General features: G+C 39.1%; 1 protein-coding gene across 1 annotated transcript; it reads right to left on the bottom strand.

The window, feature by feature from the left end:
* LOC140999714 (collagen alpha-1(XIV) chain) lies at positions 1-27,173 on the bottom strand. The gene is made up of 18 exons (XM_073470235.1): positions 27,119-27,173; positions 23,470-23,578; positions 20,701-20,805; positions 14,031-14,174; positions 9,983-10,168; positions 7,807-8,004; positions 7,076-7,243; positions 4,742-4,861; positions 4,428-4,592; positions 3,990-4,148; positions 3,669-3,841; positions 2,915-3,044; positions 2,309-2,454; positions 1,913-2,042; positions 1,527-1,666; positions 538-664; positions 254-393; positions 1-171 (listed from the first exon to the last, which is right to left on the bottom strand). Exons 2-18 carry the CDS (start codon positions 23,567-23,569, stop codon positions 1-3), a joined length of 2,502 nt encoding a protein of 833 aa, XP_073326336.1. The 5' UTR covers positions 23,570-23,578; positions 27,119-27,173.
* Positions 27,174-27,689: the final 516 nt, after the last annotated feature.

The following is a 27,689-nucleotide window of genomic DNA, read 5'->3' as shown; positions in this document are numbered from 1 at the left end:
TTAGCGTGCAAATGAGTGCGTGGGTGTGTGTGACTCACAGGTGCTGTAGCGTATGGCCACAGCTTCACTCTGAGCTCCATCTCCATACAAAGCAGACAGAGAGATCTGGTATTCCTTATCGTCCTCCACCCCCTCCAGGATGGCCCCTTCACTCTCACCACTCACCCTCAGCTAAAATAAACACACATTTTCACATCATATATTCATTATTATAACACATTATGCACTCCATCCACCCATTTATCCACCCCACCTGTCTCAGGTCTCCTCCACTCAGAGAGATCCACTTGATGAGGTAGGACACAACGTCATCAGCTGCAGCCTCCCAGCGCACAGTGATGTCACTGCCTGAGAAATTAGTCACCCTGAGGTCTGACGGGGAGGGCACCTTCACTAGGAGAGAAGAAGGAAGAATAACATATATTTCTGATATTTTTAATCAAATTCAGTGTTTCTTCTCTGCTCCCTTAACACATTAAAGTAAAATTCAGATGATGCCTTTTAGCACAAAAAATACATAGTGCGTGTGCTTCTTACGTGTGGTGACGTTACTGGTGAGTGCTGCTGACAGGCCTTGTGGGTAGTGAGACTGGATTGAAATCAGATATCTAGACAGAGAGGAGAGGTTCTGCACCAGCACTGAGTTCATTCCTGTCACCTCCACCTGGAAAGAGTTTTAATATGTATGTGACCGACACAGAAAATAAATAAATACATAAAATGAATGACTGACACGGACCATGGCTAAACTGATATGGGTCATAAAAATAAAATCATTTGCAACAGTATTCACTACTTGGCAGTATTATTGATTTCTACAAAAGCAGCACTTTCACTGGATTGTAATATGACTGTAGAGTACGGTAGTAAAGAAAATTTCATGAGAAAATCCACTCAAATGTATTTTTTACAAGCTATAGGAAAAAGAAATAGTTGGAGAAGTTGTGTGGATAAGACTTCTAATATGGACCTCTGGACTTTAGAATAAAGACGTCTGTTGGGTTCAGATAATGTTAAGGTAATAATCAGGGTCGGCATTCAAGGCAGTTTTTTTCTCGCCACTGTCACCAAGTGCCTGCTCATGGGGGAAATGTTGCATCTCTGTCAATAAATTACTTAAAGATTATGGTCTAGATCTGCTCAATTTGGAAAGTGTTATGATATGGCTTGAATTGAATTGGCCCTATACAAATAAAGAGGTGTTTACATTTGGCATTCATATTCTAATCAAGCTATTATTCAGTTTATTAGTAAAATAAAAGGCTCATGCAGCTTTAAAAAAACATACTCCATTTGGCTAAAAAATAAAAATAAATTGAAAATCAGACACTATCTGTCAGTATGTCTTTTCAGTTATTTTGTTCATATTTTGATCTTTGAATCAAAAGCAGTTCTTGAGAATGCTTTAAGAAGGAAGCCATAAAAAAGGGTTATCAAGTTAACTGTTATGAATGTTACAGCCTGTGTTTCCCTGCATTATGATATCAGACACTACTAAAACGACACTTTTATAATTTCCCAGTTACCTGCTTGACGTCACTGCCGTGGTTGGTACTGTAGGTGATTCTGTGGCCGGGGACGTCGATGGCTCCTGGCACCCAGCTCACCCTCAGCATACTGTGGGTAACAACTGGGAACTGAACACTCATCGGCGGTGGGAGAGGGACTGTGGATAGAAGATAAATGACCATCAATATTTCATCAGTGCCACTGAAAAGTTACTGTGCAAGAGATTTTGATAACAGAAGGAAGAGGGAATAGTACGGAAAGAAGATCTGTAAGAAATGAAAAGAAGCAACAATGGCAGAAAAAACTAAATGAGACAGAAAGAGAAAAGGTGGACTAATGTTACAGAAGAAGAAGAAGGGAAAATAAAAAAGTAAGGGACGAGAATATAAGGGGAATGTCTTACATGTGGTGGCAACAGCAGTGACAGGGTCACTGGGGTCCTCATCATACAGGGCATACAGAGTGACAGAGTAGTCTGTAGCCGGCAGTAACTCTGCCAGCTCCACCACTGTCTGGTCTGCACTGAATTTCTCCTGCAGCAATAAAAGAAACAAATGTGGAGTTGGAAGTTTGTTAATACGTCTCAAGGTGAAGTACAACACTTCGTCCTGATCGTCTCTGCCCTGTTAAGTGGATGGTGGAACAGTTACTATGTTGTATTAAGCCTGTTACAAATCCTCACAGTAAAATTAAATCACAGTGAGTAACTGGAGCTGAGCGCTGACATACAACAGAATTAAAGGGGTAAGAAGGTATCACACACAAAACGAGAAGAGAGAAAGACAGACCCAGGTCTCACCTCCTTAGCATCATCAGGTTCTCCGTGGTTGAGTGCTGAGTACAGGATCATGTACTGTGTTGCACCGGTTGCTGTACCCCAACTCACTCGCAGCGTGCTGTAAGAGGACGGAGTCACCTCCAGGTTGGCAGGCATGGCCAGGGGTACTGATTGAGGGGACAGGAAGAGACAGAGCAAGATGGAAGAGAAAAGAAAGGATGAGGAAAGTTGAGAAACATCAGAAGTGGTTTGTAGTATAAAAACATCGGGTTTTTTAACAAACGAGACTGAAAACTAGTGACTAGAGTCGAGGACATGTTATACCTCATGCACCCATTTCAGACAGTTAGCACATTAATGCTTTTAGCAAAGGCAGCTACAGTGATGATTTTGGCTTTGAAAGAGTGTAAATTACATCTTTTAAAGTCAATTTGGGATCTCTGGGCTTCTGGAGACTTGGCTTACGTCAGAAGAGCTATATGGGGCATGTTGTCCCATCTACTTCAGTTGTTTTAGAGAATGTCTACATAACCTCATCTAACCTTCCATTCACATGGGGGTGAGTAGATAATGAACTTGGGTGGGTGAACTTAGAAATACAATATTTAGCAGTGATGTCAGTCTTACATGTAGTGACAGTTCCTCTGAGTGCCAGGCCAACATTGTCTTCATACACGGGGAAGATGGACACGTGGTACAGAGTCTGAGAGGAGAGGCCTTCCAGCAGCACAGTGGACTCGGAGCCGGCCAGTACCACCTAGAGACAAACCATCACTTAGTCCTTTGTCTGAACCAAAGGCATACAGAGAACACAATTTACATTTGAACTATTTTTCCATCCCACACAATTTTTTAAATAAACCAGAAATTGATACATCAAAGACACAAAGTTTCTGCATAAAGCACAATCCCTGATTAATGATGATGATGATAATTATGTTGAGAACCACAGCTATTAGAGAGTTATCAAACTGAATATTTTGCCATATTTAATCTTTTGTTCATTAAAAATTATCTGTCTCAGAAAACACAGTCTGCATATCAATGAGGGTTCCGACCGAAAGACAGAATAAGGCTCGACTAGTGGTGGCACTGGTGTTTCTCAGAAATAGGTCCCTTAGACTTTGGCATACTGAGACAAAGGGGTTGCTTTATTGAAGAGGACATGTTCTACATGTTTTGCTCCTTTTGTCCTTTCTGAGAGCACTGTCTATGCTTAAAGAGCAAAGTTTTCACACTGTTGTAAATTGTAATCAAGGAAAACACAATGTGAGGGCTGCTGGAATCTGCTGTTCTTCATGGTAAAGGTCTTATTTTGTTTAGATAACTGTGCTTGTGTCTCAAACGTAACACTGCAAAAATCATAAAGACAGACTCTGACCTCCTGTGGACTCTGACCCTCAGCGCTGTGGTAGACCACTCTGTACTGTTGGACTGGTTTAGCAGGATTGTTCCAGTGAAGCTTCACTTCTCTGGAGCCCAGTTCAGAAAACCGGAGATCAGTGGGACTCGGGTAGGAGAGGGCTGGGTCTGCTGTAGGTCGAGGCTCCATTCCTGGAGACACAGGAACAGGAAATAAGCACATTGGACTTCAATAAATATTCATAGCTTGAAGAACCATGTGCATGTGTCTGATGAGTAGGCAAGTGAAGACAGAGCTATAGACAGACAGGCATACTGTGTATTTAGAAAGACAGGTTACGTTTTGAGATGCCACGTTCCTCTATCCTCCCACACAGGATGTGGACCAGTCGTGCCACCAGTTTGCTGAGCAGAGGAAAGTCATTGACATTGTAGACATTCAGGTCCACCGGCTCCGACGCCACTTGTCTTAACTCAGCTTCATCAGCATTCTTTACACCTGAATGACACAAAGTTTTAAAATGGCTCAACTCATTTATTACAAATTTAGAAATTAGAACAAAATGTCTCTGAGCACCAAACAATGACAACATGAAATAAACTTTAACTGTAACAATTATAAACCACATCCCACTATAATTGGTTACACGGCTGAGTCCCTGACGCTTAATAAACAAAACAAGTCCAGATTTGCATGGTCCCATGATGCACTGAAAGGTAATAAGTTAAAGTTATTCAGTCTCTACATCCCCTCAAACGCTCTTCTTTGCAGTCTCACCTACAGCGATGATCTCCACGCCGGCATTCTTCAACCGGTTTGCTGCAGCAATGGCGTCATCCTGAGATTTCCCGTCGGTCAACAAGACCACGAAAAAAGGTGTGTCTGACCTCGCGCCTGCCTCAGCCCTCATGTTCTCCTCCATCACGTGGAGCAGAGCCTGGCCTGAGAGATGGACGCATTGTTACACACGGACAAACAGACATGCACTCTACAGTGTTTTATTGTATGTGATATACTGTACAATAAAAAAAGACGGTGTAAGGGCTCTCATTGAAACACATGAACACTAACAGTATCGACTGTGTGTTTACCTGTAAATGTGTTCCCTCCCTTATATCTGAAATTCCTGACTGCCTCAAGCAGCTGGTCTTTAGTGGTGAAGTTCTTGAGCTGCCATTCTGTGCGGGGGTCTCCACTGTACTGGGTCAGACCTTGGACAAAAACATATCATTACACAAGACTTTATTTATTTTTGAGGTACAGGCCAGGAAATGTAAATCTATTATAATCTAAGAGGCTAGTTTCAAAGGGACAGTTCTCCCAAAAATCAAAAATATGCATTTTTCCACCTACCTGTAGCGCTATTTATCAATCTAGATTGTTTTGGTGTGAGCTGCAGAGTTTTAGAGATATCGGCCATAGAGATGTCTGCCTTCTCTTGAATACAATCAAATTAGATGGCAGTCAGCGTTCCAGAAATCATGACTTGGTTTCTCAATATAGTCCACAGACCTTGTCTTGAGCAGTTTCATGAAGGAACTATTTTCTTTCTGTATCCCTGAGCAGGAGAAAATGTGCTTCCATTTATGGACTAGAGGCTAGCTAATTAAGCTAACTTACATTGATAATGTTACCTGTTGCTCAGCCGGGGAGGACGCTATTAATGTTTACATCCTACACTGTCATTTTGGTAAAAACAAAACAGTTGTTGCATGAAAGTGCTCACAACAAGGTCTGTGGAGCTCCATTATATTCCAGGGCAGGTAGACATCTCTACGATATATAACTGCAAAACTCAGCGACTCACATCAAAACAATGTTGATGGATGAATAGCAATAGGTATGAGTAAAAATATGTATTACTTAAACCGAAACGTATATATTGACTCTAAATTGACTGAATTATATCACCTTCTCAAAGGAGCAAAATTAATTTATTTACAAGCAAACAATGCAGATTATGTCTTTAAAGCTAGACAATGCTCTTTAATAACTCATACAAACAACTAAAACAATGTAGTCTCAATAAAAAAATGCTATTTTTAGAAAATGTGGTGTGATTGCTGGTTGCTGAAATGTTGTGAAAGCTATGAAAGAAGCAACATCAAAAGGAGTATAAAAAGTAGGAATAGCAGGATTAAATGAAGAAAGCACAATTCAAAATATTTGTAGTGTTGAAAAAAGAAAGTCATACTCAGAGTCATTTCAAGTAGAATGTAATCTGTAAAGTGACTTGTAAGCTATGCTATCCGCGTCCACAGGCAACACGAAAAATATGGCAGGACATCTCCGCAGGCATCATAAAGAAGTAGACTTCTGTTAACCCAGCCAACTCTTTCGTCCTCACTTAGAGTTAAACTGCAACAACATTCAATTCGCCCTATAGGGGTATTTGTAGCATCAGACATAAAACCTTATTCAGTGGTGGAAAACCCTGGATTTAAGCATTTAATTAGCATACTGGACCCACGTTACCAAATGCCAAGCTGGTCGCATCTTACCATAAAGATGTTGCCCTCCATGTATGATAATGTGAAGGAAAAAGTTATTGGAGGTCTGAGCAGTGCAGATTTAGTGGCTTTAACGACAGATTGCCGGACCTCCAGAGCAACACAGAGCTACATGACCATCACAACACACTACATTAAGTGTGCACTCCTCACATCTGCTGTAAAGAGTAAACACTGCAGTTACAACAAAGAGTCACTAGATGGCAGGTACCCTCTATGACTTCTCTTCTTTTGTTTACAGTTAGTTTCCAACTGACTGGTGAAAAGTTAATGTTACATTTAAATTGTTAATAAATTATTCAAATTTGACAATAAGGCCTTATTGTGGTACACTGCAAACAAATAATGGAGATTATATCACTCACGTCACCATGTAGACCATCTTTTGAAATAAGAATTAACAAATTAAATGAGTTATCATGGCATAAAACCAATGATCCTAGACTAGACTAGTCATAGCCGTCTGTGCTAGAAGAAAAAAAACACACAAAAAAGATTGAGAATCTAATCGAATCGAGGATTTGGAGAATCGTGACACAACATAAATAAATGTAGTGGAGTAAAAATGCAAAAATTGTACTTTATATCTTAATATTTGTGTGTCTGTGTGCAGACACCAGTAACTCATCAAAAGAGGACAAATGAGCAGAAATAAGATCAATAGTTGAGCCATAGCCAAGCATTATAAATATCATAATAATCAGTGTTGCATAAAAAGAAACAGAAAAACAAACATCACATATCTTGACTTACTTTATACCCCTGAAACACTCTGTACCTCTGTAACTTGCAGTATGAATAATGACATGAATGGGACAGAGGAGACAGGAGACCCACTGTGTGGCACTGTGTCTACATGAATACAGCCCACAGAAGTGAAGAGCTGCACCAACACCAACACTCTCTGACCCTCACCTATCTGAATGTGATCTGGCCCGATGTGGAAGGGTGTCATCAGGCCCTCCAGGAAATCTCTGACCCGTCTGAAGTTGGTGCGTCCGATGCTCCAGGAGCCGTCCACCAACAGCATGATGTCTGCCGCTGCATCACTGTCACACTCAAATGGTTTCCTTGGAGACATACCTTAATAAACAGAAGAATGAAGCAAATAGTGTTCAGAGTTCAGAGACTTGTTGAGTAAAAGAGCCCTGAAACTATTCAGGACCGACACCTTAATAAGTCACTACTTCAGTACTTTCCTTTCATTTGTCACCCATCTGTACATGAGTGTGTAAATGCATGGCTTCCCACCACGAAACAGATGGCTCGATGCATTTAGGTATGTAGAGACTACGTGTACATGTGTCGACATGGTGCATACATGAACATGCATGAGAAGTGTGTGTGTTCCCTTGGATTAAGACGGAGAGGACACATGTGCCCTGCAGCCCAACAGGATGGCCTGTCATTATCCTTTCCTTTACCTGACCCTCCCCTGTGTAAACACTGTCATCACAGATCAAACCAACACTTACTGCTCTCAAGCCTCTTGTTCCTTAACTCAGAAGAAGAGCCAAAGATGATGGTGGCCATACGTTCTTTAAGTGCTGTCATGTTTTGGTTCATTAGAATTTTAGATCAGCGTTACTGTCATGTTTTTCCAACGATGCACAGGTTACCTGTTTTTCCAACAATGCACAGGTTACCTGTCACCGGTTGGGTAATGAAGGGAGTCTTGCGGGGTTTCTCCTCGGCTGCTTTGCCCTGTGCTGTACCCTGCTCCTCCTTATTCTCAGCTTTAGAACGATCTCGCTCTTTTTCTTTCTTCCTCTTCCTCTTCTCTTTGGTGGCTTTCTCTGGGGCCTCATCAGGGAGCTGAGAGGGGGTTTCTGTTGTTGGGGCCTCTGGAGGAGAGAGGTAATGGCAAGCACAAGGGTGGGGTTAAAGTAAGATAAGCAAAGAAAGTTTAGGGGATCAGTTGAGGCTGTACGTGACAGGAAATATAGTGTTGACATTAGATCTATCTGACTGAAAAGGATCAAAGGGAAAAGTGAGAGAAAACATAATTTCCCTGTTAACACATAAACATTATTGTTTGATGATTCATGGCTTCATCTTTTGACTCCAGTAACAACCATTACTACCAAACCCCCAGGCCCTCCTTCATTTTCCTTCCTCCATCTTGTTCCAGCATTTGTTTTCTGTTTTCCACCTACTGTTGCTAGGCTGTCATTACTGAGTGTGCATTTGTCACAAAACGCTTTGGTGTTGGCATGTGTAAATACAGTCTACCATACCCACTGTTCACTGGCGCGCTTGTACTATACATGTGTGTTGCTAACATTTTTGGGCCTTGCCTCCTCATGATAGTGTTATAATGACAGGCCGTGGAAGATCAGGGCAAAAACATCAAATCTTCCCCCAGAGAGTTCTGTTGGAGGATTTATGTACTATCCCAAACAGACTGAAAATGTGGGTAAAATATCTGGACCCGCTCTGGAGTGGTTCTCATCCTATCAATCAAACAGAGAAGGCTTTGTTTTGATAGACTCATGCACCTCTTCAACTGTAGAAATAACATGTTATAGTATAGTATTAAGGGCCATCCACACCAACAATAGCTATAATGATAGCTACAACGATAACTATATTGATAACTATCCAGCATCCACACAGATGAATGACAATGTTCTGTAAACAGTGGTGCAGAGCTCCAGCTGTGTTGGCAGCTTAGGAAAATGGACATTGATGGCTGCATGTCATACAGAGAAACAAGAAACAAAAACAAAACTGAAGGATATGGTTTAACGAAATTCTTCAAAGATGGGAGGAGTTGGGAGAATCCAGCACTCTGTTACAAGAGTTGTTGTCTTTTGAAGACAAATTTTATTCATACTTTTGTATGAGTCAACATCAATCATCCGAAAGAGCATCAGTAAGGACAAAACTTCAGACTCCCCATCAGCACGAAAAACCACTTTGTATTAAAACTCAGGCAAAATTACTTTTTTTAATGTATAATTTGCAGCCTGACATTAAGTTAATCAAGCATTTAGTAAGTTGTGAATGTGACGTCCTGTAAATTCAGATGAATTTTGATTGACTGTCAGTGTTTCTATTGTTCATCAAATTACTCTGAAAGTGATCCTAAGGACATCGTTCACCACCGTTGTCATTTTTAAAATTATTTTAGTAAGCGTTCTTGGTGTGGATAGCCCTTCATTCAAGGATCAACTCAACACACAACATAGCTGCTTAACTGATGTGAGAAATTGAATGCAACAAAACTTGATGCAGTTGAACTCTTCTCTGGCCCTGAGTACTTCTCTATATAGATCGTTCAGTAGCTACTTAGGTCTTTTTTTTGGACGGTGGACTAAACTTTGAATAACACACAAAAAGTAGTTCAATCATCTTACTAACCAAATATTTCAGAGACCAGAGCAATGGATTTCTCCCACAGGGGATCAATAAAGCTCCGCAATCAGGCTTCTGACTAAGACAAAAATGATTTTGTCTGACCACTAGACTAATTTGTTAGCATAATATATAATCATTTTTTCTATATGCTTGGGTGTCTTTTTATGCTCTCACACTGTACTGGAAAATACTTGCTGATTGTGCTCCTTGCTATAAAAATAAAATTATCACTATCCATATTATTATACAACAAAACAACAACACAGATAATGTAATAAAGTCTGTCGCTTGGAGCAGAATGGATAATTACAGTGTAATAGTTTTACTTTCAATCCCAGACTTGCTACATCTTAGAAGAACTTAATGGACAAATCTCCACATGATTGTCCAGCTCATCAGCCAGCGTACAACTATCCCATTTATTTCATGGATGTAGTGTTATCATCTACTATCATGCACTACCTGTAGTAGTAGCAGCAGCTGCAGCTGCAGTGGTGGTGGTGGGGTCCGGATACAAAATCGTTGGTAAGCCCAAGAGAGCCTCTGTTACATCGTCAAGGTCTCCTGACCCTGACCCGCCAGGCAACAGCTTCTTCCTCTGCTCTCGGCTATCGCTGCGGATCATTTCTTCCTCCCGAAGTCCTTCCACTGCAAGACAAAAATGGCAGCTAAGGGAAGTGCAAATTAAAGTCATATTAATGACACGAGTACTGACCGACATACAGTACCCATCCATGGCTAATAAAAATCAGTTTGGCTGAATCCAAATGTCCACCCTCACCCACCCTGATGGACAGGCCTGAAGACTACAACAATAACAAGTAGTATGATTAGTTATACTTCTAATATTTCTGTATCATGAATATCAGTGAACATTATTTCAAGCCTACCAATTCAAGTAATGTTTTAATCAAGTAATTGTTTTACACTTTCATAAAAACTTCTGCAAAATCAAGTGGGTATCAAATTCATTGTGAGTAATTAAATCAGTAAAGTCTGGTGAAGTATGCACCCCAAGCAGACTCTCTGGAAGTTTAAAGAAAGTCTGCATGAAGCCTTTGTGTCTGAATGTCATATAGTATGTAAAATGTGTCAATTTCATTAAATGTGTATATAAATCCAATAACTGCAGTTACTACTTACTTTGCAAATTCAGATAACAAATTCCTTAAGCAGGAACTAGGTTAGGTTATTATAACAGAGTATTTGTACTGTGTGGTATTGCTACTCTTACTAAAGTAAAAGATGTGAGCAGTCTATCTACTACTGATAATCAGACAATGGTCTATGTGTAAACATAAACTAATAGTGTTTTACAGAGTAACTCACAGTACCATGATATACCCATGATAATGACAGTATGATGATTCTGAGATAAACGATACATTGCAAGACAAACATTTCATGATACATCAGAATACCTGTCTAACTGAAAAACACCAATAACCATAAAAAGGCTGGGATTAAACTGCAGGGATCACAGTATGTATTTATTCACTGCATTGTGGAGTCAGTTTCACAAAAGTTGACATGAACTGAGAGGAAACAATAGCTAGTCTTAGCTTAGTGTCACACATGGTGACTGTAACTTGTCCATGTCCGTGGGTGCCATCATTCAAATGTTAAATAGCCGTAAACTGGGAAAAGGCTGAGTTAAAATGTTTAAAGGAAGCATAAAACTATGGCTCACTAAATTCATAACAATCTGTGTAATTAAGGTTTACAGAAGATTACAACAAAAGAAGTTTTAATGAAAATATCAATATTTTGTGCCAATGTATCAAACATTGTATCGCAGGGGGAAGCAATATAATGTTTTGCTGTATCAAAAAGTGGTATTCCCCTAACTTTTGTGCAAAAGTGCTGCAGGGCTGTCTGAATGCTGATGATGCAACATCATGACTGGACTGCGGATTATTTGGAGAACATGTATTTGCAGACTGGATACAGCACAAGGTCTGTTTGAGATCAGAGAGACAAAACTGAACATGCTTGGGGTGAAGATAGAGCATGTTTGCTGTATGTTATATCACATCTCTAGCTGTTGGTAAATCATTGCCTGGAATTAACAGACAAGGTCAACAAAAGCAAATTGAGGGTGAAATTTATAAGTGAGTAATTGCCGCAACATAGCAACCTTCTATCACTGGCTGCAAATAAGCACCGGGCCCAGAAGGGGTTAACGCAGATGGGAAAGGCGAAGACGCATCAGGAAGGAATTCCCAGACTGCCATCATTCCAACTTGACAGCCGGTGTTGGTAATCTCCAAGTTGACAAGTTTTTTCAGATCTGCCTGGACATGCTCAACCCGACACAGTAACCTATAATCACTAGTGCTGTTCGCAGCACAGGCTAAATCCACATATAATCTAACCCAAAAGGAGCCCCAAGAGAGTATCAATCAGAGTGTGACAGCAAAATGTTAAAAGTAAAAGGGGATCGACAGGAAGGAGAGGTGTGATGGGATTCACCGTCACTGTCAGGGGAAGTAACAGTGTTGGAGCCAGAGACAGAGATGTCTGAAATAACCTGAGGGACAATAGGAGTGCAAAAAAAATCACCACTTCCCACACAGAGCCTAATCCCCCAACACAGGTGTTGCTTCATTAAAATGTCTCCATACTACCTTTTTCTCCTCAGAAATTACTGGTTTTTACTGGCTTTTAAAGGGTAACTGTGTTTTTACTTGGGGGAGTACTTCTCTATATGTATGAAAAAACATAAAGTAGTATAAAGCATTTTGTGGCTCCAGAGGAAGCTGCATGAAATCTGATAAACTGCCTCCAGTGATGTCACTCAGTGTCTAAATTGCATTGTGGGTAATGAAGGTGCCAGGTTTTGAGAAGGAAGAAGAATGCTTTGAATAAGAAAGGTGATATCTTTGGTTCTGCTGGATCAGTTTTGAGTATTTGTTTTAAAACTGTCCACAATGACTTCAACAGTGTTATAGGAGCGTATTGCTAGACCAGTAGACTGCTTTTCAAAACTCGAATCACAAAGAAAAGCATTTTGAATCAGTCAGTAAATTGTCTGCTTTATCTAGCCTAACCAGGAAACATATCAACCAGTAGCCAGTTTGCACTGACACAAAGCGCATAGTTTTTTCGACAGTTTCAAGCTGATAGAATTCTTATAGGCATATAAATAAATAAACAGGATTATGAAAAAATGTGAGCTCATTCAAACATTAGACATTAAACTTGCATTTGTTTAAGTGTTCTTAAAAAGTACACTTAAACCAGTGTTGGGAAACAGTGAGCATGTGTAGTAGAGGTATAACTTGTGGGTTTTAAAGAGTTTTAAACCTTATTTTGTCACCAAACTTTTTCATCGGTTTTTATCAGATTTGACTTTTGATTCTATACATGCAGTTTTTATGTCCAAGTGAAAGAACTGTGGTGAAAAGACTGGAGGCGATTTTTCAGATTACATGCAGCTTCCTCTACAGCCACAAAAGACTTTTATACTTTTTTCACTAATGCAAAAGTACTCCCCAAGACTTAAGTTTAAAATTGGTGGAGTTACCCAAGACAGAAATACTCTCCTCTCTTCAAGCTGCTTGTCCTTAAATACAGTCACACAGTGTGGGTAGAAAGACTTAACAGACTGTGTCATTCTGCTGGTGAGGTTGCCTTTGTGAGCCACAGAGAAACAAGTGTTGGTGGGCAGATTTACAACCCAGGAACACACTTAGCTCATGTAAGTATACACAGGAAGTTCAAACGCAACCCACATTCAGCCTGTAATCTGGCTTGAGTAGAATTTATACCCACTCATTCTGTGTGTCTGTGCTTGTACATCTACTTGGTAAGATGGGCTGGGTGCTTGGAGGAAACACTGCAAACTCCAACAAAGAGTCAACAGATGGAATTTATTTTTTTTTATCTCTCGTCAGTGTTGTACATCACATCATGCCTGTGGAGTTTTATGTCCCCTGTTCTGTGTAATCCCACAGAGAACTGTGGACTAAGGACTGTAGCTTGTGTTGTGAATTCCACTTAATCAGAATTCAAATCAATGGATCGTAGATAAATTTAAATAATGATACCAGATGGTCTATATTAATATGCAGTCCCTCTCGCTCATACACATGAACAACCTAGCTCAAACCTCTTTCTCATTCCATACCCTATGTCTATTTCTTTCCAGTGCTTCATGTTTCTGCTGTCTGCCTTTCATTTCGGCTCACTGCACAAAACAGCGTCTTACTTTTTCTTGCCTCACAGTACATTGAGCACTGCCACTTAGATTTACCATCACTGTCTGAGATAGCTGAGTCTGCTATCAAGGGTATATACATACAGAAAGGACAGGATTTTTGTTCCTTTCTGCTCACCTGGTGTGCTTTATGCTTTAATGATACATTTCATTTTAGGAAATGAGCCTTGAATAAGCTCTTGAAGGTAATTTGTTCTCTTTGTACTCGATGACCCCCTTCCACCTCCAATTTCCTCTTTCTTCTCATCTAACCTTTCTAATTTCTCCCATTCCCTTCACTGTGTTCCTTACTGGTGAATCGTCGTTTTGCCAGAAGTTTCTCTGTAGTCCCATTGAGCACAAGGACTTGGAGGGCGTATTCCTGACTGGCGTCCAGTCCAGCCACCGTCGCCCGGCCCCGTGTAGTGGTCAGCATCAGCTCTGGCTGTGGCACCTCTGGAAAAGACGAGAACTTTGGTTGAGCAATGACTGCCTGGGTACAATACAGGATGAAGTCTAAAGGGAATGTCATGGATCCTGACATCACCTCAGACCTTTTTTTAACACAAAAGCATCAGGAATACACTGGAGAAAGTCTGTATTTTACTTGAGTTAACCTTGTTACCATTACAACAAACACTGGTAGGAACTTTTCCTTCCTTCCTTTTATGAGCTCATAAAGCAGGACGGACAAGACAACACAGCACAGCACACTTACAATGTCTGATGATTGAAAATGATTTTTAAGTGTTATTTACAGTACATTTTCATCTCCTTTGTGACGTCCGTCCTCACTCTCTGACTCTTTCCCAAAAGTTTTAGCAACAGGCAACAAAATGAAGAGCACAGTAACCTTGAGTAAACTTGTGGATTTTTCAACGTTTGAACATTGTTGAGAACATTTGGGACAATGTAAGTACATAACTCAACAATATAAATAACAAAGGTCTAGTCATTTTAAGACATTTTTATGCAGAAATCTTACATATTATATCTGTAAGTGCCCTACTAGATTATGCTGATTATTCCCAGTAATAGTCGTATTAGACTGGACAAAAACCTGAGAAGTCTAAACAGTGAAACATGGAGTGCATCCTTATGTCCATGTACATAAACCCAATTTATAACAAAAATGAAAGTTAGTTTTCTTAGTTTTCAGCATTTGCTGTAATCCCACTAACCACTCTATCTGGTCCTCAACTTTTTTTCCCCCTATACAAATGATACACCGCTTCCTATTTTGTCCTTCACATGACAGATGTATGTTGAAACCTGCTATTCTTTTTAATGTATTTTCCAGAGTGGCACCCTAAACTTCAAGTCTTATGTTGGACTGAATCCTCTCTCTAAGCCCCCCTATGTCTCTTTTAGACGTGCCTGGGCTTAGCTGCATAGTGTGGAATGGTAGATAAGACGGTGACAGGGAAAAAACAATGTTATGGAAGAAATTAAAGGGGCCGGAAGAATCACAGATATGAAGGAGGAGGGGAGGAGAGGGAGCCACATTCTTATCCAAACCTTCACCTGTGAAGCAAGAGAGCTGACACGTTTGTGGCAGTGCTGAGATGAAAAGCACCTTCACACCACATTTTTTGTGCTGTTTCAAGCTAGAGGAGGAGCAATCCAGGCTTGCACTCAAGAATATCCATTTGATGACAGACTTCTATTAATGGAGGAAAAAGGCTGCACTTCAACTTGTCTCTTTTGCAACAAATACAGTATTTTTTGGTCTGTCTTTTAACTAGTTTTAACACAACAGCATACAGGTTTTTCCAGAACATGAAAGGTTATCGTGCCTTTTGAAGGGGTATACAGCAAGTCACGCAGCATTTTATCTGATGTTGCAATGCTATCTTTTCTTCTTTCCTATGTTTTCTTTTCTTTGTTGCTATCTGAGCCAACGGCAGAGACACTCCTGCTTATGATGGCAGTCATGATTCCAAAACTGAAGAATCCAAGGCTGTGTCTCAAATAAAATAATAAAATAAAGGATGGGAAATGTGCAGAATTGAGAAGATAGGGAGAGATTTCATACACAGCCAAAGAATTTACCTGATCAATCAGTGCTCATGATTATCAAATCTCTTAAAGAGGGAATCTTTTTCTAATAGACTCAAAAAGAGTGACACATTTCTAGGCATAAATAAAGTAAATGCATACTATCTACTTCCTTTGGAAAGTAATCCTGTCTCCACCATGATCTAGTAGTCTAATAGTTTTGTGTGCGTGTGTGTGTGTGTGTGTGTGTGTGTGTGCGCATGTGTGTGCGTGCGCATGTGTGTGTGTGTAGTTAAGGGAATCACGACAAAAAATTCCTTATACAATCTTGTGTTGCATTATGACAAATTAATCTTGATTCTTAAACCTTATAAAAACCATTGAGTTGAAACTTGTATCCAAACTGCTTTTCCACCAAAATTAGCGGGTCTACACAGGTTTTTTAAACGTGGATACACCCGCTAAAAATCGACTATTGACCCACTTCCCACAGGCAAGGCAGCCCGTTTGTGATTTTTATGTGAAGCTTCACGTTGTAAGTCACTGACGTCATGTTTCATGTCATGAATGCGCCATAAATAGTTGTAACAGAGGAGAAAACAACAACAGACCCATTGTGAAAGAAAGGCCTGTTAAACAGTGGATAAATTATTTTGAGCGTCACAACCCCTGTGAAATGACTCATTTCACTGTCATAATTTGAGCCATTTTGCACACAAAAGTCTGATCTTAACGGGTTTAAGTGGGATTTTTGATCAGTGGAAAAGGGGTACAATATGCATTTAATTACCTCCACCAAGGAGATATTGTTTTTAGCTGTTTGTTTAGTTTGTCAACTGGACTACACAAAAACTACTGAACAGATTTCCACAAAACTTGGACGCAGAATAGACCTCATTAATTTTCTCAACATTTTCTTTAATATCCCAGGGAAAAATACATGGATCTTGAATTTACAAAAAGGGGTATTTAGGTGGCTGGTATCTCTGAATGAGTACAATTTGATCTAATGAGCTCAAATGATGGTTAAGCAGTTAAGGGTGCTTTAGAATTTAGAGCGATACAGGGCTAGTTCGACATTAGATTAGGCCTGACTGAATTAAGGGGGACTTTTGGGCCTTGCTCTCTACTGAGTGTTACTCAAGTTCAACAATGATTATTCAGAACCATTACACAGTAAGAGGGCTACAGAAAGAATAGCATGAAGCAGTTGAACGCATAAAAGTAAGGTTATTTCAAGCTGTGCCACTGCACTGCTGCCTTGTCCAGAGAAAAGGTCTCTGATTGTAATTTGCGGTAAAACTGAGGTTCAGAGCATTCATGACACAGCCGCCACAATCTTTTCACCATATGAGTTTTTGATCTGAATCAGAAAATCAAAGAAAAATGACCACTAACTGCACCCAGGTTTATACAGGCCTGAGAGTCTACTCATAACCCACCAATTCATTGCTTTTACTTGAAGAGGTCATTATATTATTTGATTTGGGAACCTGGCAGGGATTTTCTCTAGTGCTGAGAAGTTTGAATGTTATGTCTTCATGGTATACAATGTCGTCCTTTTGCTTTTGCTCCTACCGTTTGAGTTTATTATATTAATTTATTTGTTTTGTTTATTTTACCTATTTGATTTATTTCCATTTCTTTATTTTGCTTATTTTATTAATTGTTTTCATTACTTCTGTTCTTCAGTTATTTGTTTCAAACTGTTTAACTATAAATGCCATTTATTTCATTTGTACAGTTTGCTTTGTTTTGTCGAAGCACTTTGTAAACTGTGTTTTTAAAAAGTGCTATATAAATAAAGTTTATTATTATTATTATTATTATTACCATAATATATCTGACTTTTGATTCTTTGAGTTGAGTTGCACATTTTTTAGGCGACAAGAGTGTTGGGCATGCCTTCTGGATCTGACTTCATGAATATAGTGGATGTAAACCACTGATTAAGTGCTTTATCTTTCATACTGTGATATTTGTATTGAATTGTTTTTCCAGAAAATAAACAGCCAACACACACAGTAGACACTAAAAGGCACTCAAAACAAACCAAACTTTAGCAACGAGTGCACCAAACTCCACAGACAGCCAGGTATAGTATCCCGAGGCTAAGGAGCACTCAGCACAAGCCTCCAAGTGGTTTCCTGGCATACCTGTGCAGACCCAGTACATACAGAATAGAAAAAAAGTCTGCAAAATATTAGTTGATTAATTTTTTGCCAGCACTAACTTGCCCATTCCATTCCTATTCAACCACAGGAGCATTAATGAGGTTGTGCATTGATGTTGGGTGATTAGGCACGGCTCACATGTGACTTTCTCATTCATTCCAGTGGTGTTGGATGAGGTTGATGTCAGGGCTTTGTGAGTTCCTTTAGACAAAACTGAAAAAATTACTTCTTAATTACTTTGTTTTGTGCAGGATGTCATTGTCATGTTGAAAGAAGAAAAGGCCTTCCCCAAACTGTTACTATACTGTTGTCTGAAACACTATTGCACGCTGTAGCATTTACAGTAGCATTAGAAAGGCCAAAGGCCATACACAAAGGTACGTGGACAAGGGAGTACAGATAATTCGGCACATACACTGTATCTTACACAAAGATTGTACAAGTATAATGCATTATCACTTTAGAACACCTAAGAGTGGCATGACAAATCAACATGGGAGTGAAAATCACAAATGAAAACTCCAAAAACCCCAAATGTGGGGCTAGTGAAGCAAGGCAAATCAAAATACTCAACAACAGGGGTGTATCAGTACGTGTATTTGTCCCTGCATGCACTCTTACGAAAGAATACGTCTGACTGTCACGCTATGGTAAGAGCATAGAGTACATCAGTGGATGAGAGTATAACCATTCTGATCGACACTTCAGTCCAGTATGTGGGAGTATTGCACCAAAAAGCTGTTTTCCAGCCGCTATTCAAAATCAAAAGCAGACGAATATACAACAAATCAAGACGAAGAAGTGAACATGATTGACTATGGAGTGCTGCAGAAAGAGTCCTAAAATCCTGAAATAAGTTAGCATTTTTGCACTTCCGGTTCCTTTGCCTCGATGTCATCGGGTTTTTTGAATTGGTTTTCAGTTACATACCTGAAATAATGGTGCGTTCCATTGTACTTGGAACTCTGAAAAAAAAAACGACCACCGACACGGAAAAGTACAACGGAACAGCCATCGGAATTCCAAGTCGGTGACTTGGGCAAGATCTGCATAGCTCGAGTTCGGTGACATATACAAAGATGACATCACAGCAGTATGGCGACGGACATAGTAAACAATTACTTTTTACCTCTTCATCAATTTTTACCTCATATAGTGTTTGCTTGTGAAACGTGCAGTAAATACAATTCGTAGTTATCGTTTTCACTTTCATTCAGTTGATCTGTGTGCAAATAGAAGACTTTGACAGTCTGGGTTATGAGCCTACTCATCCTGTCTTTTTTTAAGTGCCCTGAACTGTTAAATCAGCTGCTGTGGTTGCTTGTGACAACATCCGTTTGTAGCGAGTGTCCATGTTTTTCCGAGCAAATACACCAGAACACTTTTGGATTGAAAGTCGGAAATACTCACTCAGAAATTCAGACTTCCGACTTGCAGTAAAATGCACAATAAGGTCTGTGGCTACCACAAGGCCAAGATATTTTTAATGTTTTGTTCTACAACATAAAATACGTCTGTAAATATTCCACCTTGAATTATGAAGTGTTTCCATATGTAAAAAACAGCGGTTGCTAACAAGTGGCTAAATGACCGCATGGACATCAAACGTCATCATACCGAAAATGAAGACTCATCTACTCACTAGTCCGGTTTTACAGGCCGACTTTAGTTTCAAACTATTCTTACTCGAACTTTCAAACTTGTAGACTGATCAATTTATACTAAAGTGGCAATAGTGTAGTAGAAGGTTTATTGGTGTTGACGGTGAAGTCACGCGACTGCATTGTAGTTTGTCCAAAGCCATGTCAGCTTTTCACTTCTGGAGGTTGCGTTAATGCTTCAAAAATCATTATAGTGGGGTTCAACTGTGAAGATTATCTTGCTGAAAAAAAACATGCAAGTATCATAATCATGTGGTTGCTCTGCAACAATCCAAAATCCAATTGAAAAATCCCATAAGGTTTTGTCGAGGGAACCAGGGCGATGCTAACTTCCCTTTTGCACTCTGTACACTACGGCCATTTCAAATGACACACTGGAGCAATAGGACTAGTCTCAGAGCAGGACGGTGTGTCGGCGTTGAATGTCCATTGATTGCGAGTGGAAAGACGTTGAACACGCTAAAAAACAAAACAGTACAACAACTTCTCCCTGCTGCTTTGCCTCTAAATGAGAACGCTGACATTACCAATTCACTTGGCATTTACATCATATCTACGTTTGTTTATTATCAGCCTTACATAAAAATGTGACCTACGAGAGAGCAGGGCTTCAGACAAATTTTTTTTACATCGGTTACACTGGTGCGCCTTACATTTTCATTTAGGTGTACCACCCCAAAATTTAGGTGCACCCAATAAAACATTATAATCTAACTTCTTAACAAATTGTGTAAATGATGGTAAACAGGAATACAATTGGTCAAAGGTAACTGTCTACACACCTAGTTGGTGTTTGTCAAAAATATTTTTATAGACTACATTTCTTTAATCTGATCTTAATTAGGCGCACCAGTGCGACCAATGAAAATCTTAAATCGCACTTGACAGATTTTTGGGTGTGTGATGATGAAAACAGTCGCACCCTGGAGCCCTGGAGAGTGTATGTTCACTGTTTACTGCTCAATGCTAACAATCTCAGATGTAACTGAGCACTGTTACACCCCTTCTGAACAAACATTGCTTGCTTCCTCAAATGTATAGAACAATTTCTTGCACAACTCCAAAGTATCATATATCTTGTGATATCTACTTATTGTAAATACTTAAGTGATTGTTATCAACACTTGAACAGAGGCTGGGAGGTCTCACCTGAGATGGGTCTCACTCGGACCTTGTAGCCCTGAACGGGTCCATCAGCCTCCTTCCATTTCATCTGCAGTCTGTCCTCAGACAGGACCGTCAGCTTAAGACGACCTTGATATTCACAGAGACAAAAATGACAAGTTTTAAAATGTATATGTGTGCATGAGGGCTAGTGAAGGATTTGAGTTGAGAGAGAGAAGAGAGAATGACAGTTGCAGACTTTTCAAAGATCAAAGAAACAAGCTGTGAAACTGTCTTCATTCAGTTTCACTCACTTCCTTCTCCAAAAATAAAATCCATGTCTTGTTTCTACTTCATCTACATAATTTCCAGCAGGGATTTCCCCACAAGCAGTGTCTTTCATGTCTCTATCCTCCCGCCCTCCATCCATCCCTCTCTACAGCTGCCTCTTCATCCATCAAAGCATGCCCTGTCCTCTTGTCTGGTATAGAAACAGGAACAGGACGCTGGTCAGGGACTGGAGGGTTAAAGGTCATGTCAGAGGAACGTCACAGAGTTACAGTGTGTCAGGGTTTTGTATGTAGTATGTAGCAGGGTAAAAGATGGAGAGGAAGATGAGGGGGGTGGGAGAAAACGGAAGCAAAGAAGACATGAACAGCATGAATCACAGAACTTTGTCTTCATGCTTTTGTGGACGTATGACCCTCAGCGCTCAACAGATCCTGACAACATGTATGTATGTATGTATGTATGTATGTATGTATGTATGTATATGTGTGTGTCTGTATATTTGGGCCAGGGGCCTCTGGAGGGTCCTCATCTTCTTGGGTGCCTGACAGAGGATCAGATAGTGACTGATGGGGATTAGAGAGACTGAGGTCAAGGTCCAACAGACCCACTAACAAAAACAACTTTTCCACACAAGCAGGCAGACATTCAGACAAGAGGAGTAGTTGTGTTGTACTTCCTGATTTATTGGATAAGAGCAGCTGGTCATGGCCATCATCTTTTGTTCAGTGCTGAAATAATAAGCCCTTTGAGTCTTGCAGATTGTTTCTTCTATGAAATGTAGGATAAAGTAACCATGAAAGACAATATATAGATTGCAAAATTATACAAAAGCATGCCTTTTGCAGCAGTAAAATATATATATTAAAAAAACAGCATAGTAATTAAATATGTATTATTATTGATATTCAAATGCTATTCAATTGTCAAGTGGTGTAGCCTGTGGATCAGTATGAGTGAGTGTTTCAGTAGTTTGTTCATATCCAAATGAATTCTGACATATATGGTTACAGGCTTTGTCCACTGGAATTCTTCCAAGATCATTTTCATAATCTTAACCTGCACAAACGTTTGTGAGATCTGATCATGAGCATAATCAACCGAAAACTGCCACATAATTTTCATTCACAAAATGTCATTAAAAAGTAAAAACAGTCCTGCCATCAAAAATCAGCAGGCCAAAATAGCAAGTTTAGCAGTCACAGTTAAGTAGTGTTAGAGGATCCAGAACACTTTAAAAATACAATACTACAGCTGTCAAAAACATGTCATCAGAGCTTGACTGCAACAGTCACAGACATAAAGAGGGATGATCTGACACAACGTCAGAGGCTAAAATCATCTTTATAAAGCAAAGTGCCCCATGATAAATATGAGAGGCGGTCAAAAGGATGTGACAGTCACTGAGATTTCCGTCGTCTTGCAGCTACTGAAGTGTAAATGTTGCTGTTCTGAAATGTGTCAATAAAAATCATAAAATCTTAAAAAACTTGCAGTGAATTTGCACACCACAATGATGATGGTCCATAAACAGAATATTTATTTTGCACTGGGTTTCTTTTGGGTATATATTATATATCACATTATTTTGGTATCATGTTTAAACTCTGAGTATTACTGGTATGACAGATAATTCTAAATATGTGTACAAGAAAATTGGAAAAGTAATATGTCCGTACCAGTGTTTCCTGCATGAAGCCAATTGTATTGTATAAGCTTGAAATGTGCTTGTCCTCGCCCCTGTATAATGGACACACAACGGTTTACTCAAAAGTGGCCAAATAACCTTGATTTTGGACTCTTATTCATAATTTTGCATCATCATCATTGACAGCTGTTGAGTCACACAACTGTAATTTTTGCATTTATAAAATGCATAAATTGGCATGGATTGTTAGCAGAGAAAAGTGTAGGCTTAATGCCATTGACTCTACTTTTATAGTTTAATTGTTGACTTTTCTTAGGGAACTATATTGTGGATAATTAACATGATAAAAAAATTTTGAATAAAAATATTGAGGCTAAAAATATACACAAAAAGTGTGGATACTGGTATTAAAATACATAAAATCATCCAATTGTGTTATATGTCAGGACATTTCGGTTGCTAACCTTACCAGTTACAATTAAACATTTTCCTATATGATACAGGTAGCATTACGATTTATTTTCATAATATCTCACATTTCATTTGTGAGATTTCTTAACATTGTGTACACTGGTTACAGTAATAAAAAATAAATGTCTCCTTTCTAACATTGCTAAAAGTCTGTCTCACGTCTTTTTCAAGGAATAATATAGTGGTATATTTACCACCACATTTACACCATAAAAGGCAAAAATAACAAAGTAGTTGCTTATGTGTCATTTTATTAATTATAACATTAGCCAAACATAGACCCTAAGAGATACTTACCACCAACGGCTAACCACAATGCAACACATCATCATCTCTTGCTGTGCAGGTTACATACTCTCCTGTTAGTAGTAATCAAATAGTTATAATAGTCATGAAAGACAGTCTACCTTGGCCATGGACCCCTGAGGACAACAGCAAGAGGACACTGAGCAGGAAACGGAGCATTAGCCAGAAAGATGATGGTGAAGAATGGAGGTGAGGAGACATGAGTTTAGCCTAGAAACATAGAAAACAATGCTATGAATATTCATATCATTATTCATTTTTGTATTCATTAATATTTCATAAACTAAATATCAAATAGCTAAGTAAATAAAAAGCCAACAAAAAATGCCAAAACCAAGTGGGTAACCCAAAGTAATACAGCAAGGATACCATAAGATGTGACTGGCTTGTGTGTGAAAACCTCATACCTCCTGTCAATAGACAGAAATGAAATGGCAACAATTTGTTTTGTTAACTGAGTCACAGTAGATTATATATTTGCAGCTTATTTTTATTCCATGAGAGCAGACTGAATATCTTTGGATTTTGGACTGTTGGTCAGACCAAATAAAGAATTTGAGTATGTCAAGTTGAAGCATTAATCATTATATGCTGACAAATACGTATACCGTATAAAAGAAATGATCAAGTAAATAATCAACAGATTAATTTACGACGAAAATAATGAAAATTTTGCATTTTTGAAAAGAATCAGGTTCCAAGCCATCGTGACAGGCTGCACTTAAAATCTTTTCGTAAAATTTAATTTTGGTAAAAATAAAAATTAACTGGCACCATGAAATGTAACCCTTCACCTTTTCCCATGGGAACTCTTTTATGGCTGACACAGACCACAGGTGCTCCTGTGCATGTCCCCATTACAGACCCTCAAACTTCACACAGCTAATGACATACACAGGGCTGTAATATTAACAAACACACAGCACTTTAAGAGGCCATAAAACTAACACGCCTCTGTCTGAGAGGGCCAACAGTGAACAGTACACAGTGTGCACATACTGCTAAATAAAATGTTTGATGCATATTCTCTCAAAGATTATCTGCAAGACTGTCATGAATAGAAAGGTTAAATGACAACAGTTGATTTTTACATTTCAAAGGCCTGACTCAAACAAAATAAAGCAAAATGTACTCCATTAATTTGAAATACACAGGAAAATCACTGTAAAATGATTATAAACTGTGTAGGCAGAAGCTCTTTAGAAAACAAGGGCAAAAAATCTGACATTTGTTCTTGGTGAATGAGAACATTGTTCAAGAAAATGCAGACAGAACAAAGCTACAGTTAACTGTCTGCTAGTTCAGCTATCATACAGGAGTTCAGACCAGTGACGGTGGGCGAACAGAACTAGGGATGCAGCAGTATACCAGTTTTGACGTGGTATCAAAATTGACCGTTATCATCCTGTGTTCCTTTTTCTTATTTAAGGTATTGACTTCTGCTACATATAAAACATATATATTACATTATATTATATATTATATATATTTCAAGTTTATATGCAGTTCTTTTAAAGGCCATTGTAAGTGAAAATAATAATAATGAAATATTAAAGGGACAATCAAGGACAGGTGATGAGAAATACAACACTGAACAGCTATAATGACAACATGAAAAACACTGTGTGCCTGTTAAAACTCTTTCATGTCATGGCACAATATAGAATAATTTAGTTTGAAAAGGTTTGATTTTTCAAAAGACAACATTTAATTTGTACTATCAGTCAAATGCTTGATGTTTTGCTTTAAATTTGTACATTCATGAGTTCCTGTCTGAGCTTTCGACTTGTATTTTAGATTTACCTCATAAATGGACAGGCCACCCTGAAGAGAGTTGAAGAGAACCTGACTGCCTGAAGGCTTTTCAGACCAACTGATATACAGCCACAATGTGCAGTATGTGACGTGACTATATTGCTCTTTTTTTGTTTCTCACGTTTCACATGTACCTGCTTGCCTAAGTGTTGCCAAGTCGGAGTTTAAACTTGAGCCGTATGTTGTGCATACCACTCTGCCTGACAGACAGACAGACAGAGAGGAAAAGATGTGTATTGTTATGAAATACCAATGGAAATGTTGAGATGTTACATAAGCGAAAGAAAAAAATTTAAAGAAAACACACTTCACTTTGGAATTAGCTGCCTCTGCCAGTTTTACAACGTTTTGAGTCATCTGAATGTTTTGAATAAACTCATACGAGTTTACACAATTGACATTTACTATACAGTTAACTTAATAGACCACGAGGTTGTCGCTATTGTGAGAAATGAGAGTCTGTTTGGGAAAAGTCTGTTTATCGTCAATACATACTATACATTGCACTTTCATTTACAGCTTGACGGATATATCTGTTGGTCGATATTATCTGCTTTCAATATTAGGAATATAATAATGCACAAAAAAGATGCTTGGGGTAATTTAGAATCATTAAATTCCCAATTAAGTTGATTGTTTCAGCGCACTGGTGTCCTCTTGAACAATAAAGTTTATTGTTGAACTGTGAAATATCCTGCCTTCCTTGCATATCTGTCTCAAGTGTTTGATAACCACATATGAGAGATCATTGCAAAAAAATTGTGTATATCGGCCGATATATGATTATCAGAACTATTTACTGCCTCATATCAGTATTGGCATTGGCCCCAAAAATCGAGTAGGCCTATAGGTCGGGCTCTACTTTTATTTACTAACATTTGTGAACCTGTCAACAGAATCACAGTATCCCAAACATGTTCAAAACATTTTTTAAAAGTGATGTTGGTGTGATTTCTGATGCTGTGCATCTGTAGATGGCAACACTAAAGTGAAATTAAAGTGATCAAGTCAATGTCATATGGCTTAACTGCCCTTGGAGTGACCTCACCTGGGAATAAAAGACAATACCATAAACTAGTTTGAACTTATTTGACCTTTTAAGTACCCAGGTGACCAAAATGTGCAAAATTGAACAGTTTTTGAGTGGCGTGAGTGTGGTGAATACAGTTGACATCAGCATCTTTGTTTTTGTTTTTTACATAAGACATGGCCACATATAGTACAGACACTTTTGAGAAGTACAAAAGTGATGTCTTGCAGACACCCACTACAAAGTGATTAACATTAATAAGCAGATGAATGCAGATGAGCAACACAGTTGTACGAACTTAGAATGATCTTTTCCATAAGTGAATAAACAAGCTGTTCTCAGAGGAAAATAAGGTCCCAGAACACTGTTTGAAGCTAGAAAGGTGGCAGGGTCCGCCACATATAAACAAAGTAAAACTATAAATTGTGTTGTCCTTCAAGGTCAGTTTGTTTATTCAGTTTATTCAGTCATGAAAACAAAGAGAGTTTGTTAATTTAGTTTGTTTAAAAATCTCAGTCAATGAAGATCTTTGTCTTCTGATGAACATGTCTTCCCCAGGACTACATAGTGCTCCTTTAAAAACTGCGTACATCACACTGTTGACAATGGTTAACTACAACGTGTAAAAGGCGGGCTATTTTAATGGTATTGTGGAAAGATTTTAATCAATAATTATTGTTATATACTGCCAATTATTTTTTATGTGTATACATTTCGCAAACAAGCAGCAGTTGAACTTCCTCGGGTTTACAACAGTTTCGAACAATGGACGACAACTAGACCCGCAACATCTACTGTTAGCTTGTGTTTTGTCGTCATTTACCTGAGAGCACACAGTGAGGACCGGTAATAAACCTGTTGTCCACAGTGATACAGCAACTTTGTCTGTCCAGGTGAGGTCTTACCTGGCTGTTCGGTGGGTCCACGTTATTCCTTCACAGACTCCTCACAGCATTCCAGAGGTGGGATGTCAACACGCGCCAGTTCCGCTAAACTGTGAGAGCAGCTCCTCTCATCAGGTTGTGTCTGAGCTCCTCCGCCTGAAACCCGAGAAGAAGGCCCTCCTGCTGCTCCGGCCTGGGCGTGGCACTGCGAGGAAGGTTATAAAGTCCTCCACAGAGCAAACTGGGCCAGGACAAGTGCAGCACACACTGACTGAACACACCATTATACCTGCCCCAAAGGGGTTTATATATCACCTGACTAGAATACAACCTCTGCTACAGTAGATGTAACAGATGCAATATGTGTTTGTAGGTCTGTAGGCATGAGTGACCATTTTGCTCTCCATCAGTGGAGGAGAAGCAATAACTTGCAGAAGACGCTGCTTATTTACCCCAGCAAACAGGTAACCCTCAGGGAACGTTCCCTAAAAGTTTTCTGAGGGTATTTTGTGTAACCCTCAGAGAACCTTTAGCGAATGTCCCCTAAAGGTTCTCAGAAGGTTATTTTTTACAACCTTTAGAGAACCTCTAG

The sequence above is a fragment of the Pagrus major genome, chromosome 7 (assembly GCF_040436345.1).
Source record: "Pagrus major chromosome 7, Pma_NU_1.0".
Classification (NCBI taxonomy): Eukaryota; Metazoa; Chordata; class Actinopteri; order Spariformes; family Sparidae; genus Pagrus; species Pagrus major.
Note: the sequence above shows the minus strand (reverse complement) of the source record. Positions and strands in the feature narration are given on the sequence as shown.